The sequence below is a fragment of the Vidua macroura genome, chromosome 2, assembly GCF_024509145.1.
Source record: "Vidua macroura isolate BioBank_ID:100142 chromosome 2, ASM2450914v1, whole genome shotgun sequence".
NCBI classification, from domain to species: domain Eukaryota; kingdom Metazoa; phylum Chordata; class Aves; order Passeriformes; family Viduidae; genus Vidua; species Vidua macroura.
In genome coordinates this window covers 34,886,988-34,905,771 of record NC_071572.1, presented here as the reverse complement: position 1 = coordinate 34,905,771, position 18,784 = coordinate 34,886,988, and the positions used below count along the sequence as shown (strand labels likewise).

Sequence of the window (18,784 nt, the reverse complement as noted above, 5' to 3'; positions counted from 1 at the left end):
TCATATTTGTGCTCTGCTAGGAGAGCTTTGATACTTCACAGAATATTAATTGGGCAAGAAAATGACATCCCTCATCCTATATATATCTTCTGAGTTGTGTAAAGCTCAATTAGAGTGCTTGGCTCTAATACATTTCTGCTTTTTGTTGTATGCCTGTTTTCTGTCAGAGTGTACTTTCCGGGTCATGGTCATTTTGCTGTCTGAGGGAATGCCTATCCTTGATTGCTAACATTGCTCAATATTTTAAATTATCCTGGAGAGGTAAAGAAAAAAAAGGAAAGTTGGACCAAAACAATGCACTGAACTTGTTTCTGAAGGAGGCGTTTGAGGGAACAGTTAAAACCTTTCTTTTTCTTCTTCTTGACACCCTGGTAACACTGGTAGGGTGGTTGATATACCTAAACACCTGGCAAGCTCTGCACCGAGTTACTCTCTAACATGAACTTCACTGGCATGAGGAAACGAAGTCACACCAAATCAAAGCAAAGCCCTGCCTCCTCCTAACCTCACATCTCATGATGGTGTTTCTCTTGTGTACAAACCAGGGACTGAAGTTAATGAACCTTATGAGTGTTCAATGAATTTGGGATTAAGTTTTTAATCTGCTATGCTGTGGGCAAGGGTTTGATTGCCAGCTTTGGCTGCCCAGGTGGGATGTGCTACAGCAGGAGGCAGGTGATGCTCCATGTTAGCCATTTGTACCAAAACTGCTGAATAGGGCCCCGAGGCCATGTTCTTTACAAAGCCAACCCACAAGGTGTGCTCTGTTCTAGGAAGGTTATTTTGAAAACAGAAACAGATAGTTCTGTATAACAGTATTTTTTAACAAGCATGTCAGTCAGTCCTGACTAAGGAGTTGGAGTCAGACCTCGTTATTTAAAAAATGTTCAGTGGTACCACTGCAAATGGCTTATGAAATCTGCAACAGTCTAAGAATTACACAGAATGAAAGGACTTCGTAAACAAAATGTTACTGGCACTATACTTTCTGCAGACCAGGACTGACTCAATGATGAAGCTTGTAATTTTTTTACTGAATGTATCCCAGTGAACAGAGTGCCTGCAGAGCAGTAACTGTTGTTTTTCTGGCAATTGGATATAACCTAGAACTAACTAGATAACTAACTGGAAACTAGAAATGGGACATTTCTGCTATGAGACACTTCTTATAGCTGAGGTACAAGGACTTTTCTTGGACATATTTTTCCAAAATAACGTCTTGTTAAATGAATAAAGTTATCCAGGTGAATACAGATATCACCTAGTCTGCTGGCTGGAGTGTTCTCATATTAATTAAGAACACTACCTGTATATGCCAGTCTTACTTGTGCATTCCTAGCTGGAATTGCCGCATTTTACAGTGTATAATTTTAACATTAAATAGTCTGCTAAAAATTAGTAGGAAAAAGGTCAAGAAATGCAAAATCCATGTTCTCTTGATGATGCTGTACTTCCTCATTATATGATAAAGGTATTAGAAGAGCAACTAATTTGAGTCAGAAGCAAGTGTCAAGATCTGCAAATGCTGCCATTAGTAGTGCTTAGTAGGTGCTAGCAGAGGTCTTTGCACTTGGTTGTAGGCATGTATTCTTCCTGTGGTCCTCATGGGTTCCTTTTTGGAGTCAATCTATTCAAGACATTATGTGTAGTCATCCAGTACTCCAAGGAGGAAAAGGATATTTGAAGATGCAAAAAAGGATGTAAAACAACAAAATAGGTGGGCAATGTTGAGGCCTGGACTTCAGCTTAAGCATAGCTCTGTTAAGATTGTACTACAGTGGCATATGGACTTAATAGTTTATGCTCTAATATAATGACCTTTATTGTATCTTCTATCCATCTCTTCCACATCAATTTTCAGAGTGATTTGGGTTTTTTTTTTTCAATATTTACTCATTAATACTAGTCATAAAGTATTCTAGTGAGGCACAAGTGAAAACCATGATATTTTCCCAGTTTTCTAATCCAAGTATCAAAGTATTTGTTTTCTTTCCTTAAGAAAAAACATATACATACAGAAGAAAAAACATATACATATGTATAGAGAAAATGATTGCAATTTAGCAATGAAGTCCAGTTTTTTTCAGTCCAGATTCTTCCAAGCTGCCACCCTTGGCTGTAAAGGACAAAGTCATCTTTGCAAGTTTGGTTCTGCCTGACAGCCAGCACGTGGTTTTGCTGAGGGCTTTGGGGACAGGGACCGAGGCTGGGTGGCTCAGTGGGCAGCGTGTTCTGCCAGCAACCTCTCTGCAGGCATCATTTATTCCTTGCAAAGGCATCAGGGTCTGTGTCGAAGTGGCTTCGTAGCATGCTCCTCTGGCTTGGCATATGGCAGCTTGGAGGGGGAGGTGCTGAGAGCTCTTCTTCCTGCCCAGTCTCTGACATTTTTTTAACTACAAAAAGGGCTGAGTAAATAAAGGGCTGCCAAAGTGCCTGTGCTCCCTAGAGAAATGTCACTGCTGTCGCAGGAGTGTAGGTGATGTCATCCTGGTGAGTTGTTCTGGATGTCCCTCTTTGTTCTGACAGTGCTCCCATGTGCTCACGTTTGACTGCAACTACTGGTTTTTAGTTTGAACGCTTCTCTCCTCCAGTATAAACCTGCATGGAGCTGGCTGCGCTGGTGTACTCCATGCTGGGCAAAGCACTCCCCTGTAAAGTTGCCACAAAGATTAGCAGGGCAGTACTTGCAGAACAACTTATTCAGTAAGATAATGTTTCCTATTTCCCCAAGCAAAACAGGGAATGCTCCTAACTGCCTGAAGCAGAGTTTGGGTTTTGCTGGGAGAGCAGCACTGTCACAGACTGCATGAGGACACAGACAGGTTGGCCAGATGTCTTAGCATACCTTGGGAGGGAGGTAGTACTGTGGCTGAAATGAAGGTGGTGTGACCCTCAGCACTGCTGGATTTTCTGTGTGGATAGTTGCAAAGCTTCAAGTGCAATAACAAAAGAAATGCTGATGTAAGAAGCTGCTGGTGCAGCTTGCAGAGTTGGCAGGGGCTCACTTTTCTCTTCTTGCAAGGAACTGTTCACCTTTTACCTTCTATATCACCGGGATGTTTTTCTGGGAGAGGTGCTAACTGGTGGCAAGGCCCCACCAGAGAACCGAGTGTGAGTGGGCTGGCTGTTTACACCGTGTGTTACAGGGGGCTGATGGAGATGTAAGGCCGGAGTCTGGAATAGAAATTGCATTTTAGGGTCATATTCTTCAAATCACCTAGAAGTCAGTGCACAGTGTAACGCATGCATTTCAAATGCCTTGTATATTTATGGAAAAAGGCCTAGAGAGAAAAGTATTTGAAACAGCAGAGAGCTGCCAAACAAGCCAGTGCAAGCTCTTGGGCTTTTATTCCTCAAGTTCTCTTTTTTTTTTTTCCTCCCCTTGATATGTTTACATTGCTAAGTTCCTTTATGCTTCTTAAAAAGAAAGCTTAATTAAAATTATTTTAATTATTTAGCACCCAACAGAAATTAAACACAGCTATAACTTTTTGCTGTTGAGTGTGAGGTGGAATGAAAGTGCTATCTATTGGCTTAAAATCATGGGATCATTTAGGTTGGAAGAGACCTACAAGATCATCAAGTCCAAACATAAACCCAGCACCACCATGTTTACCAGCAAACCATGTCTCTAAGTGCCACATCCCCATGTTCTTTGAGCAATTCTCTGGGCATCTTCTTCCAATGCCTTCACCATTTCAGTGAAGAAACTGTTCCTAATACGTAATCTAATCCTCCCCTGGCAAAATGTCAGGCCATTTTATTTGGTCCTGTCACTGTTACCTGGCTAGACCTACCTTGGGAAGTAGCTCCAAGTATAAGATTTACTGGAAACTGATGATCATCTTGGCATGATGAAAATAGGACTATAAGATCTGTTATAGTAAAGAAAGTGTTTTGGTTTTTCTTATTCTCAGAAAAGAGAAAGAAATTGTGTCTTGAAAAATATTGCACACCAGATTGGCTGTTGCAGAGCCATAACATTTGAGCTAAATCCTCAGGTGTAAAAAAACACCTCCTCAGGTGTAAAAAAAAAGCAGGTGTGAAGCCTGTTTATGCTACCAGTGATGCCTGAAAAGTGCTGGTAGTTCTGGCTGATGTCCTGAGAAGGACTGACTATGATATATCTGCCTGTTTGAACACCTGGTTGAAGAGTGAGGTTGTAAAGTGGCTCTGCAGAAGGGCCAGCATAATTCCCTTCTTAGAAGCAAACGGTTAGAAGATGTTCATCAACACAAATGCATATTTCTATATGAAAGGAGCTAATCCCTTAAAATTTTGGCAAGATATTTATAGAAGGTAATTAAACGTAGGAACAAAAATAGGATGTTTGTGACACACTCCTGGAGCATTATCAATAATGGGACTTGTTTTGTGAGTAGTTGCACATTTCTTCAAAGGAGCATGTGATGCTCTCTAATTGAAATATTAATAGCAGATAATGACACTGTGGAATGATGGCTGCTTAAATGGAGACATACTTTAACAGCTTTTAATCTGTGTGGTAACTGCATATTAAAAATCTTTGACAATTTTGATGAAGAGCAATTATAGAGCATGCACAATAGCTGTTTTTCTACGTTAACTAATTCGCTAAGTCTCATGAATCAGCACTAGATTAATGGGCTATAAAATTTCATTCAAAATTAAGTTTTTCACTGAAGAATAAAAACATCTCATTAAAAAAATTCAAAACAGTTAGCTGTCTTTATTGCAAAGTAGTTGTTTTCCTGTGAAAAGTTCAGTACATATTTTATGAGGAACAAGAAAGATGAAATTGGAAAGAAAATCCATGAGTGTGAGATCACTCCAAGATGTGTTGAAAAAGAGGATTTTGAAAAGAAATCAGTTTTTCCCTAGTAAAGGACTGTTATGAGACAATCAGGAAATTTCATATATAGTATAGTCTAGATTTTTCTGTACTTTCATATTCATACTCCATTTGAAACCCATGACCTGCTTGTATTATCAAAGAAGAGAAAAATTAATGAAATTCTATATTTGGAACACAAATTTTGTAGCTGTCTTGAAGACAAAATATGTGCATGCTCTTTGTACTTTGTCATTCCAAGTTAGAACTGATTTTTAAGTAGTTTTGAGTACGAAATTGAGCTCCATCCAGAAGCTCAGGGGACTTCAGTAAAACTATCTTTAAAAAAATATAAACTAAAAAAACCCACAAAGTTCCATCAGGGATTCTTCCTGCTGGAGGTTGGGTGATGGCCCTGGGAGGGTGGCAGCAGAGGTTGGGCAGCCCAGTGCAGCTAGAACATCAAGCTTGGGTACTGCCCTGCAAAGGCAGCACCTCTGGAGCTGTGCAGCTGTGAGTGTCCCCCTCACTGACTTGCTCTGCTTCCAGACAGGCCACATGAGCCCTGCTTTCCCTGGGGCCACTGCTTTGGGCTGTACACCGAGAGGCACCTCTAGGAGTGACAATCCACAGACAGCTTCTGCCCCTGCCCTAACTCTTCACCAGGTGTCGGCCAGACAAAGACATAAATGTGCTGGCCAGGAGTGGGTTTGAAGGATGTGGAAGCAGGGCAGAGAGGGAGAGGAAGGGATGTGAGACTATCTTCTGTGTTTTTGTTAAGTCAGTAGCATCTGAGGTTAATCTCACATTAATGTCAATGCTGCAATGGCTTCTGATTGGCCTCAAAATTTTTTAATAATATGGAAATGTGCTTTTCAGCATTTTGTATTTTAATAAATTGCAGATATCTCAGGGAAATTTTTAGTACTGATTGGTTTATGTGCTATGTTTCCTGTTAACTAGATTTTTCCCAATATTCTCTAATCACCTTGTACCTCTCTTCCTGATTCTAATTACTAGAGCTTTGTATGTGATAACAAGCACTTCAGTTCACAAGTGATTGCAGTGTTTTGAAGTGAACTACTCCAGAAACTTTCAATTACCTTTTAAATTCTGTATACCAACTCGTGACTTCTGCTTACTTATTTGATGGAAATACTGTCACCCTGAAGCCATGGGAAGCAGAGGAGACTGTTTGAGTGGCAGCAGAGCATTTTTGTCGGCTGGAGGAGGCAGATCAGAATGTGACCTTCAGCTGGATGCTCTTAAGCTTGATTGGGATATGGAAATTACATTCTCTGTCTCTGGGAAGAGAGGAGATGCAGTTTAAACTACTCTTAATGATCTTTCCAATGTTTTTTTCCTTCACACACATACCCCCCTCATATTCCAGAATATAATATAACATAGTAAGGGAATATTTAAAGAATCGACTTTCCCAATGTATTGGTTGCCCAACTGTATCTCTCCATCTGTGCTGTGAGCAAGATGGAATGATTAATTCAATCTTTTAATAGCATGTGGTCAGAATAATAGATGTTGGAATTCACAAGCAGTAAAAGTAGAAGCTGTAAAGATGGTATTGGGTATTGTGATACAATATATCCTGTACTATCTAGGAATATGATGATACAGTCAATATTGTCTTGAAAATAAAAATTAAAATATTTTGTCTTTTGAAAGGTATAGATCATAGAGCAAAGCATAAATTGTTTTCTGTTGTCTTTTTAATTCTTCTGGTGAGATGCTAAAATGCAGGTGGCAATATTTTGCTTTTGGTTTGGATTTCTAGTTTGGCCATAAGTCGATCAGTCTTTCCAGTCTGACCATAAGTAATGAGATCACTCTTTGCTTCAATTTCTGCATATGAAAGTGCTGATGAATCATAGAATCATCGAATCATTCAGGTTGGAAAATTCCAACATTTAACCCACACTGCCAAGTCCATGACCAAACCATGTCCCTAAGTGCCACATCTACATGTCCTTTAAATACCTTTGGGGTGGTGACTCAACCACATCCCTGGATACTCTGTTCAAATGTTTGATAACTACTTTCAGGGAAGAAATTTTTTCCTGGTATCCGATCTAAACCTCTTCTGGCACAGCTTAAGGCCATTTCCTCTTGTCTTGTCACTTATTACATGGGAGAAAAGATAAACCCTCTCCTTGCTAAAATGTAGATAAGGCATACCCTCTCCTTGCTTTCAGGTTGTTCTAGAAAGCAATAAGGTCACCCCTGAGCCTCCTTTCCTCCAGGATAAGGACCCCCAGCCCCCTCAGCTGCTCTACATCCAACTTGTGCTCCAGCCTCTTCACCAGCTCCCTTGCCTTTATCTGGACGTGCTCCAGCCTTTCAATGTCTTTCTTGTCATGAGGGGCTCAGAACCAAGCACAGGATTCGAGGTGTGGCCTCATCAGTGCTGAGCACAGGGGGACAATGGTCCTGCTGGCCACACTATTGCTGATACAGGCCAGGATGCTCATTGTTCTTCTTGGCCATCTGGACACGCACTGGCTCACGTTCAGATGCTGTCAACCAGAACCACAAGGTCCTTTTCCACTGGGCAGCTTTCCAGCCACTCTGCCCCCAGCCTGTAGCACTGCATGGGGTTGTTGTGACCCAAACTCAGGATCTAGACGCTGGCCTTTTTGAATCTCATACCCTTTCAATTCCCATCAATCCAGCTGGGCAAGCTCTCCCTATGTAGAGCCTTTCTGCCCTCCATCAGTTTGACACTCCTGCCCAGCTTGGTGTCATCTGAAAACTGGCTGAAGGTGCACTCGGTCACTTCATCCAGACCATTGATAAAGATGTTAAACAGGACTGATGCCAATCCTGAGCCCTGGGGAACCTCACTTGTTACCGGCTACCAGCTAGATGTATCTTCATTCACCACCACACTCATGGCCATCATGGCACACTCATGGCACACTCATGACCACATCATGGCCATCCAGCCAGGATTTTACATAGCAAACAGCATGTCTGTCCAAGACATGAGCAGCCAGTTTCTCCAGGAGAGTGCTGAGTTTCAGCATTCTGAGTTTCAGCAGAAGCTTAATATCTGACTTTCCACATTTTCTGAGCTTTGGGCAGTTAAAATGTTCTCCAGACTTGAAGGTTTATGATGGAACCTTTCTTCCATGCAAGGTATGGGGACTTGCCTGCTTAGGTTTATTTCTACAGTATTTGGGATTAAATCAAGAATATCAGCTGTGCTTTTCTTCTTCTCCTTCTTCTTCTCTTTCTACTCTTCTCTTTCTTCTCCTTCTCCTCCAATTTTGCTTTTCTTTTCCTTTTCCTTTTCCTTTTCCTTTTCCTTTTCCTTTTCCTTTTCCTTTTCCTTTTCCTTTTCCTTTTCCTTTTCCTTTTCCTTCTCTTCATTGTGAAATAACCATCATTTACAGTTTTCTGATATGAGGTTTCTGCTCTGCAGTCAGTTATGACATTTACTCAGTCTGTAGTGGTGTGACAGCAGCATCATGCTTTGCTGATTCATATTTTCTTCAGCATTTCAAACTCACTGCCATTACCCTGGTTTTTGGTCAAAACTGTAACCCAAATGCTATTTTTTTCATAGTTAGACATGAAATTTTAAGACCTTAAGAATTCTGTGCCACATTTCATGCAGATAACTGTCAAGTTTTTTGAGATATATGGGATGTGGTCTTTCCTAGGGAAGACTTTTCTGAGATTACTCACATTTCATTTTGGTTGTTATTTATGGCTTCTTCACTGGATTTCCGAACATGATTTTGAGAAATCTACATTTATTTGGGACTTTAGTGAGCAGGAAAAGTGTCTTTAAGTGTCAAATGTTTGGTTAAAATGAAACTTCCACTGTAGGGAAATAGCACTTGGAAATAGGGAATTGCACTTGGGAAGGCTTTTGTATGCTCAGGAGTATGTCTGAGAGCAAGGACTTGAAATGGTTTCTTGCATCCTGAGGGATGTAAAGCATTGTCAGATGCAGCTGCATCTACTTGTTAGCTGTTGGGGAAATCTTGGAGCCTAGACAATCTTTGGTTCCTGGTAGAGAATGAAAAATTAATTCTAATGTCTCAAACTTTTGCAGGATGGGAAAATGCATTCTGCAGCTACTAGACTATGCAGAGCTATTTCCATTGCCCCTATTTAAATATCCTAGGATAAGCTTCTCTTTTTCATCTCTCATTTCACAAGAGGAAAAAAGTATAATTACATGGTGACATGACTTGAAAAGCATTGGGAAGTTTTACATAAAATGACATTGCCCAAGGTATTGCAGAATTACATTTGCCCAGAGGGAGGGAGTATGGGAATAAGCATCAGTAAATCTGTTCAAAAGATAATCAGATGCTTTTTCTTGATTTAAAGGTACACCTGTTTATAACTTCCCTATCTTTAGTGTGACTGGAGTGAAAGAGAAGAAAGCCAAAGAGTAAGACTTAATAGGTAAATATATAAAAGGAATGAAAGATAAGCAGAGCAGAGAATACAAATGGAAAAATCTCCTTTTCTATACTTGGGATAGTATTTTCCCATGTAAAAAATGATATGGGTAAATGGAGCCTTTAAATATATGCATATGTAGGGAAGATTAATTTTTTCTTGGAGCTTGCATCATGTTTCTTCTCATGATATTTTTAACAAATCCAGTAATCTTTCATATGCAGGCTGTGTCTGTTCAGTGCAGTGTAAGGAATTAGTGGGATTTCTTCATATTATTGCAACAACCATTAGGCACTTATTTCACAAAACCCAATGTTATATTTTTGTGAATTGCCTTTTATGACTGAGGCTGGAACTGCTCACTGTCACTGAGCTGAGTTAGTGCCGTGACCTGCCAGTGGCAGTGCTGTCCCCTACACCTCTCCTTCCAAGCGAAGGCAATGTTTCATGGCCTCATCCAAGTCCCCATCTGGCATCTGTCCCAACACAAAATGATTGCACAGTGAAGCAAAACATGCCATGTGTGGTGTAATGCCAGTGGGTAGTCAGGTGCCAGATATTTTTGCACAAGTTTGTCAAATGTATTATCAGCCTTTATCTGAAATAAGACTAGTGTTTCTCCAGAAAAACAAACAAACAAACAAACAAACACTGGCTTAAGCCAGGAATAGCAAGAAAGTGTAAGACAAGGACTCATGTGTGATGGCAGAAGTTGCTTGACGTCTGTTGGGAACTTGCAGAGTCATAATTTCACTAATACAATTTGTATTTGTAGATGTAAGGCAACTTTTCCATCTCTTGATTCCTTCTTTATCACCCCATACCCCTCCCAGGGATCAAATGCTCTCCTTTTCTACACATTTGGTTAGGAACTTTACTCCCAAGAGCAGATTGTGGGCAAACTTGAATTCCTGATTAATTTTTAGCTGATTTTAATGCTGCATTGTGGTATTTTCCATCTAACTGATTTGTATAATGGTGTGTTCAATCTATCTATTTGGCACTCATAAAAAAAGTAAAATTCAAATATCTTATCTTCAGATGAATTTTGGCAAAAGGAACAAAGTACTCAGGAATGGCAAACATGGCCAGAAGTGAGATCTGGGACTTGGGAACTGCACCCTCTCATCTGCTTTTGCTTTCTTTTACCTTAGGGCAGCTCCATATTTTTTAGGATCAAATTTCCTAATATCTCTGTCAAAATCAGCCTGAACTTGTATTGTAAAAAGCTCATATATATGCTTCACCAAACCATTTTTCAATGCAGCCTTATTTCCCATTGTTTGTGAGAAAGGCAATTCTGAAATATCAAGACAAATTCCCAAATTAAAAGTCCTCTAGTTTTCTCCATTCTCATCCTCCTCTTTCTTGGGGAAGAGGTAGCAACATCCAGCTTTTTGTGCTGTGTATGATCAATGATCCTGATGCAGAAGGTCTGCATAGGGTTTCCTGGACGAAGAAGTTCTTCACATACAGGGTGAAGACAGCATAAATCAGTTTGGAAAATTACCATCTATACAATTTTTGAAAACTCCAACTATCTTTTTCTCCATGCAGCCCTTCTGCCAAGTCTAGCAGCATCACAGAGTCCAAGACTAACATTACTGAGCATCCTATTAGACAAATAAACCAAAAGCACTCAGGCTCCAGTAGAAAGATATATGAAAATGCATCTTCCCTTGGCTCTTGTAACCAGGCACAACTTCTTCACTTGCAAACACACCAGTCATATGCTCTGAAAAACAGGGCACTGAAAATACATGTCCAAGTGGAGAGGAAATATTTTGCATTACTTTGGCAATAGCTGTAGCTTACTTTTCTAGCAGTCTGTGGATCAGTGCCTTGACTCACCCTGCCAAACCATGGTTGATTTGCATCTGTAAGTAGCAGTGCCAGTGTCCTCACTGGGGTCCTTTTTTGGCTTTGAGGACAATATCACCATGCAGAGATTTATGATTCAGGTGTATTTAATTGCTTAGAGCTGTATCTCTTTCACCTAAATACCTGGAAGTGGGGGGAAGGTGAAGAGAGGGGAAAGGGGAACGGAGCACTTGAAAATGACTTCATCTTGACCAAAAAACTTCTTCCTATGTCTCATTTGAAAGTCTAACACTTCCTTCTGCTTCCTCTTCCACACCACGCTTTCCACACATGCTTCTCCCTTTATCTGCATTTATGCTGTCTTTCCAAGAATCACTAGAAGAAATGCAGATAGGTGTGTCATGCAAATGAAATTTTTAGTTTAGCTTTCTACTCCCCTTCCCACTGTTAGAGAGATGTCTTTCCACAGGTCTTGTATTTTTGAGTGCCAAAAACTCTTGCTCTGAACAGCTGCCTTATTTAGGGTATTGTTATTTTTCTTTAGTAAAAAATATTTCTTTCAGAACTGTAATGCTGGCATCGTAACTTTTATCGTACTATTGCACCAGTTTATCTTACATATTTTCTATTATGTGGGGGCTTTTTAAACTATAGTTAGGTCTTCTTGTGGATACTCATGCTCCAAACCTGTGATATTAGACTCTAATAATACCTGTTGCTCTCTAATACTCCCCAAGGTTCCACAGTGTGTTCATGAGTTGAAAAAACAAGAGGAAAATGAGCTGTTCTGCTCATTTGTAGTATGACTTCTGCATGTGTTAAATTAGATATCAAGGAACAAGTCCTGTAATGGATTTTGGGAGCTTGTATCTCAGCCTGCTGTGAAGGGGTTGTCATCTTGCCTGCAAATGTTATCACTTCATCCCTGTAAGCAAGCTGGCATGCTTATTGAAAAGCTAAACAAATGTTATAAATTTAAGCAGCCTTAAGTTTGGTTGGTTTTTTTTAAAGTTGTTTTCATTGGCAATTAAAAAAAAATCATTAGTCTGGCTCAGCAGATGTTTGTTGCTAACTCTGAAGAAATGTCACTTGTTCCTCTGTTGACAATGTCAGGAAGGGTTGAGTAAACACGTTATCTCCTTAGCTGGCTGAGCGCTCTGCTTCTCTAGTTGGCATATCTGCCAACTCCTCTCCTTTTGTGTCATTTGCTGCCTTGCTGCACTTTGGCCATTTGTCCAGGCTTTCTGGATATGTGGTGCCTTGGCTGGGGTTACGGCACTGGTTGGGTTCCCAGGTGTTCAGGCAGCCCAGACAAATTGCTGCTGCTGTGTGGGAGCTCTGCTGTGTTGTGGAAATGTCCACTTCATGGGGCACACGCTGAGTGTGCATTCCCCTGAAATACAGGGATGGAACTTCTGTGAGCTTCTAGAATTGGTAAGTGTGAGTTCTTGTTTGCTGTTTCACTGGCATGCAGCATTTCAGGCTCCATGTGTGTCTTGCGCATCGGTTAAACAAGAAACTTATGTGTGCCAGGGGTTTTGCTGTGGTTTTGTGAGCAGTCGTTACCAGTCGTATTCCCTGTCAGTGGCTGCGTGGGAGCCTTATTAAATTAGGTCTTCCCCTGGCTGCTGAAATTCTTACGGCCTGCTGTTCCATTAATAGCATCTTGAGATACCTATGAGTTTGTAGGGCAAGGGACACATTTCCATGGTTTGGTTTCTCCTGCTGTTCTGGTTCTTCAACACCTTTCTCTTCCCATGAGTAACTCCAGGGCCAGCCTCTCCAATACCTCCATTTCCTCATGATTCTTAACAAAAGCTGGGAGGCTTGTCACCTGTCTGATGCAAAACTCCAGCTGTGTTTGGAAACAATTGCTGTCCCCGGACAGATAAGTCTCCCTTATACAATGCATTCAGCCCTCCGAGGTATGTTGGACCTGTTGGCCATGTGCCTGTGGACCTGCATGTGTGCATGACAGTTGTTCATCAGCAGAAGGCCCAATGGCCTCAACTGCTGAAACCAGCGGGATGCCTTTTCACAGAAGGACTAGTCAGGCTGGTTGCCACCTACCTGGTTTCCAGCCTTAAAGGCCTGCAATCTTGATTGCATATTGATGTACATTAGGAAAGTGATTGGAAGCAGAAAAGATTTTGGTGTGCAAATTTGGGAAGACAGTTTGCATTAGAAAAATCATCTGCACAGGCTTAGGACAGGCTTGAGGCACACACAGTTTGTCTGGCTTATCTGTCAGGATTTGAGTACCTAAATTGTCTCCTGTTGGGATAGTCCTGGAATGACATTTGAATCCAGACCCTGTTTGCCTGGTTTCTGCCAAACCAGAATTTTACAGAGAGGTTTCTGTAAGGCACACAAAAAAAGCTGTTGCTAAAAGCTTCATGGGTTCCCCAGCAGTTTACTGATTGCCTCTCAGAGTGGAAAATGAATTCTTTTTCTACATCTGCCTAATGGCTATTATCTCAACATCGCCACGGTATAAATCAGAGAAAAAGAGTCAGAATATTTTGCACTAGGAAAAACTACTCAATAATTCTGTGGTAGACTGAGCTATATGATTTCTTTAATCCATCTAGAAGAACTTGATCATGACTTGTCCTGTGGTGTTAGATGAGGACTGGAAATTACAGTTTGCCTTCTTTTCTCACTCAATGTTGCTATACAGGAATGGCTCCAAACTTGGATCTTGTTATTCAGTCATGAAACTAAATATTCATTGTTAGTTCTTTTCTTTTTATTTTTTTTCCATCTGTTCTTCTGCCAGTTACCTTCAGGCCTAATATTTGCATGTAAATTATTCAGTCACAGGAGGAATGAAAAAAAGCAAAAAACTGTTGAGATTTGTCTGTAGGGATCTCTCCAGCACAAATACCACCAAAGTTCCTGCACTATGTGGCCAGTTAGGAGGTGCAGGCAGGTCCCAGCATGGCACCTCACAGGTGGACACTGACCAGCTTTTTTGGATGCCTTCAGCTGTGCTCAAATCTTGCTTGATAAGTACAGGTGACTGATTCAGACAATCTAAATTCTACCCTTGGCTTCAAGGTCTTAAAAAGAAAGTTAATGAGGAAATGAATATAAAGAAATTATATTTTAATGTCCACATGACCCATAATGTCCCACAATGCAGATGCTGGATTAATAAGGTAGGAGATGGAACTTTGTAAAAATTTGATGCAATTTGCTTTAAATAAACTTCTAATACTTTTTTCTTCTTTTTTCCCTTGGCCTCAAGCACAATGTACTGTAAAGTTTTCAGAATACCAAAGCAAGCTACTCTCAAGGGAAGCTCTTCTTCTGAGGTTTGCATTGTCCACGTTCACTTGGTGTATTTCTGAAAAAAAAAAAAAAAAAAAAAAAAAAAAGAGAAAATGTAATGCTTTTATTTTGATTTGGCTACTTCAATGACCCTCATCCCTGCTCCAGAGTTGAGACTTTGCTGGCAGGAAATGGTCATTGATATAGAATTGGTCATTGATATGGGTCTGCAGTCTTATTTCTCTGTGGTTTTGGCAGTTGCAAGGGCATCCTGACAGCGCTGTTTTAGAGTCCCTTGAAAATTAGTATTTTTTAAAATTACAGAATTGCCTTATGTTATTTGGAGTATTGAATTTGTGTGAGGATGTCTATGTACATGGAATTTATTTCTGGTTAAGGACAAGTCTATTTAAAAGGAAAATAATTATTTTTAAATAGCCTCATATCAGGACATAATAAATCTGCCTTATTTTCCTGTTTTAAGGTTATCCACTTGCAAGGTAAACAGGCTTATGTCGTCCAAATACATTGGAATGCAGACAGAACCTGCAGCTTGAGAGAAGCTTCTCTCAGTCATTGGTGTGATAAAGAACCACCTAAGGACTACAGGCTGGTTTCTTTGAACACAAAGTGAAATTAAAAGCTACTGCTTGGTCAGGGGATTTCATTAGCACTGGGCTGTACCGTTCTCATGTTCCACGGAGATATCACTGGCATTATTCCTCTGAACTTCAGATCAGTATCTACCTCCTTACCAGGAGCAGAGGGAGAGAGAGAACTGGAGTGGTTTAAACGAGTTGCAAGAAGTGCCAGAGGGAACTTCTTTGGGCATTGCAAAGCCGGTGGGTCTCCACTGCCTCCTGCCTGGGGCGGCTGTGAAGCTCCAGCTGCACTCAGCTCAATCTCTCACACAAAATAAACTAGTATCTGCTGAAAACCAGGCTGAGCCCAGGTCTGCTTTGAAAATTTCATGCTGAGTTTCATCATGGAAGTAGTGTTTTAACACTGAAAGTTGGGTGTACTGCAAATTCCACATGAAGTTGGAGTTCTAGAGGGAACAGGGCACTAATAAACTGCCTTTCAGTGGAGTTGCCCCTGGATACACACAGAGCCTGTATTTGATCTTAGCCACTTTTGTTGAAATAAATACTAGCTGTGTCTCATTTAAATGGAGATTCATTTTACATTAAGACATCTGACTTGATGGAAACTGTGCATATTTTTAAAATTAATAACAATTAAGAATTAATTGGGGAATTTATTTTCTTTCTGTCCCTCTCCCCTCCCTGATTTATTTCAGTTTTTCTCTTTGCATTTCCCATTTTGACTGAAGTGAGTGGATAGACTGAGTTGTGCCATGCAGTGTTGTGTCTATACAAAACCATGTTATGTGGAAGCTGTACCTCTTGGAAATAAAACAGATAATGACCATTTATCTGTGTGTCTGCAGCCCTCATTTCTCCCTCCCTGTCTGCTTTCTTAGGTCCTTGGAGCTAGTTGCTACAAGCAGGCCTGTAATATAGGATTGCACAGAATGCATTTTTACAGGGGAGTCCTTAAGTGGCCATTAGGACCAAAAAATTGTCCTTTTCTTTGCAGTCACCATGGACAGGATAGGACTGGACGTCTTCTTTCATCTTCTAAATCGTGTTCTCTGCTAAGAACCACTTCACCACATCTCTGCTTAGAACAACCTGTTAACTCTTTGCTCTTCTGACTTTCCATTTTCACTTCATGTCATTGCCCCTTTCCCAGTCCTGACTTCTTTTTCTCCTTTTCTTTCATTAATTTTCTTCTAAGTGAATTATGCATTAAAATATCACTTATTATTCAATAGGTAGGTATAGTGGTTCAGTGATGGAAATGAGTGACAGCACCTGTATGCAGCATATGAAATCCAAATGTCAGGTAGCAATGTGGTGGGAGGCCAGGAAGCAAGGGAGGCATGGGGAGGCAGAAGGGGAAGAGAAAGTACTTAGGCCCAAAATAATGCATTTTCTCTTGACAAGATTTGGACCTGTGGGCATTTTGTTTAGAATTTGTGATTAGACATATTTTTGGTGGAAATTGCAGGGCTGCTTATAACTAAATTGAAGCCCCTTAAGAAGGCTCTAGGGGAAGTTTTATTTAGCTTGATTTATATATGTCAGGACACCTATGTGCATCCCTGTAATTGGAGTTAACCTTCAAAGAACTGCAAACAATTCCTGTTTTTCATGGATGGGAAGAACTGAGTTGTCACCTGAAGAGAACAGAAATTCATGTTGAATCATGACAGAAAGAACTATGTGTTTCAGAAAAGGTGAAATGTGGATCCTTTTTGAAGTTGCTGTGAAGAAAGAAGCTTGTTTCAGTGCTAGTCTGTGTTTCATAACTATGTAAAATATGAGTTGGTGTTGTACAACAAAGCAATCTCCTAAAAACCTAGAAATCAAAATAGAAAGTCCTTTGATAGATGAAACTTGGCATCTTTTTAACATTTTTTATCTATAGCATTGCCTACAGACACTGCACCACAGCAAAATGAAGTACTCAATACTATTTTTTCTTGTGCAAATACCTCACAGCTTCAACTCCAAAGGAAATTAGAAATTCACCTTGGTCATCTAAGGACCACATGGTGCTTCACATGAAACATTCTTCACCCAAAAAAATTGTAGTTGATATTAGACCTAATTCATTACTTTCCCAAGCAGTTAAATGATAATGCCTTTGCTCTGCTTTGGCTGCAGAGCTCCCTCCATGGCAGGGTGATGCGCTGTGCAACCTGCAGCCACTGTGAGAGCTTGTAGCTGGAATGGCAGCTGCTCTGCAAGGGCCATCCCAGATGCTCTTGGCTCACTTGGCAGGCTAAGGGCTGCCTGCGGAAGCAGGAGATACAGGACGTGTCTAAGCCACCCCTGTAGCAGAGGGAGTTTGGGAGCATTCCCTGCCTGCCAGGCTTTGTGGGGGTCAAGGAGCACTTGGAGTGGGGGCAAAGTGAGGCTGACAGCAGGTATTGGGGATGCTGGTTTCTGTGGGACAGAGCTGGTGTAGGTGGGAAAAGCAGATGGGGGCTTTCATGCAAGAAAATTGCTTCCTCCTTTCTTTGGGGCTCAGGGCCTTGTGATTTCAGAAGGGAAAGTGCTCAGTTATGCAGGGAAATTGGGTCAGACAGTGTACTTTTGATGGCTCACCTTTGACTGAAATCTTTCCTCCATGTTACTGGCAGAGGCCCGTCTTTTGTCATTCAAGAAATGTTCAGGGTATCATGTTGCCAATTGAATTTTTTTCCCTGTACACGTAGAATAAGCCATCCCTGAGCTGAGGTAGCTGCCTCCACCTTGCTCATTAACAAAGTTATGGTGGAAATTTTAAAGGTCAGATGACTGCAGGATGATGAAATGCATGCAAATAGACATGAGAAAACTTCTTAGTGGTTGTTTGCCTTTCGTGTCGTCAACCTCGGTCTTTTGTGAACTGTTAACACTGGAAAATTATAGTGCAGTAAATAATGGTGGATGTTTCATAGTTTTTATTTCCATACAGAGTTTGCTCCTGAGATTGTTTACTGACCTGGCTTGAGCAGTCTGTTAACTGTACACTCTTTAAAATACATCTTAACTTGTTAATTGTGTTACTATTGTGAACTAACCTTGTGTTATTTCTTTTTTCTCATATAGTTTTCCCTACACAAAATGGAAAGGTTGCTATAGTGACTGGAGGCACTAAAGGAATTGGTTACCAAACTGTGAAGCATTTGGCAAGACTTGGCATGCATGTGATAATAGGTAAAGTCATTATTTTCTTAATATACTTTTTGTTTCATAAAGTCAGGGATTTTTTTTTCTTTTAAGGTGTGTTTTCTTTCCAGCATGAGTAAGGATATGTCAGGGGAATGTAGGAGAATATTTTGCTAGTATTTAGCACAAATAAAGATTGATTTATATTTTGCTTTGCGATATTAAAAAGAAAAAAAAAAAGTGGGTGGGATTTTTTCTGTAGTATTTGGAAGAATTGTACTACCTTAGATAAAAAGTAAACAATAAAAAAACCTTAAAAAGATGAATATTACAAAAATATTTTAGTCCATTGTTACTGGGGATGGATTATGCATCAGCATTAGGATGTACATGTTAATTAAGAGGAAAACAAATTAAAGAGTTGAAGGAGCATTACAGTGATTAGTGGGGGATGATCTGTGTTATGAGGACAGTGGAAGCCCTTATAGCTTCATATATGTAAAAACTGCACATTTACTTCTCAATTTGTCTCTGTAAGAGGCCTCCGTAGACAAGCAAGAAAATAAATACCTAGAGATTCAGGGGTGTCAGTCTGAGACAGACTGGGCAATTCACCTTCTGGAGGTGCCTGTTTCTTTCCATTGATAATAAAGAGTTGATAAGGTGCCTGTGTTAGAGTGAGACATTTGAAGTTAGGTGAATTTCTCTACAAACTCAAAAACTG

The 18,784-nt window shown here is 40.4% G+C and overlaps 1 protein-coding gene across 1 annotated transcript in view; it reads left to right on the top strand.

Annotated features, from left to right (window-relative positions):
* Positions 1 to 18,784, top strand: part of DHRSX (dehydrogenase/reductase X-linked) — a 161,748-nt gene that overhangs the window by 19,155 nt on the left and 123,809 nt on the right. The window contains exon 2 of the mRNA XM_053969965.1: positions 18,001 to 18,108. Coding sequence (XP_053825940.1) covers positions 18,001 to 18,108 — 108 coding nt within the window. The remainder of the gene's footprint in view (positions 1 to 18,000; positions 18,109 to 18,784) is intronic.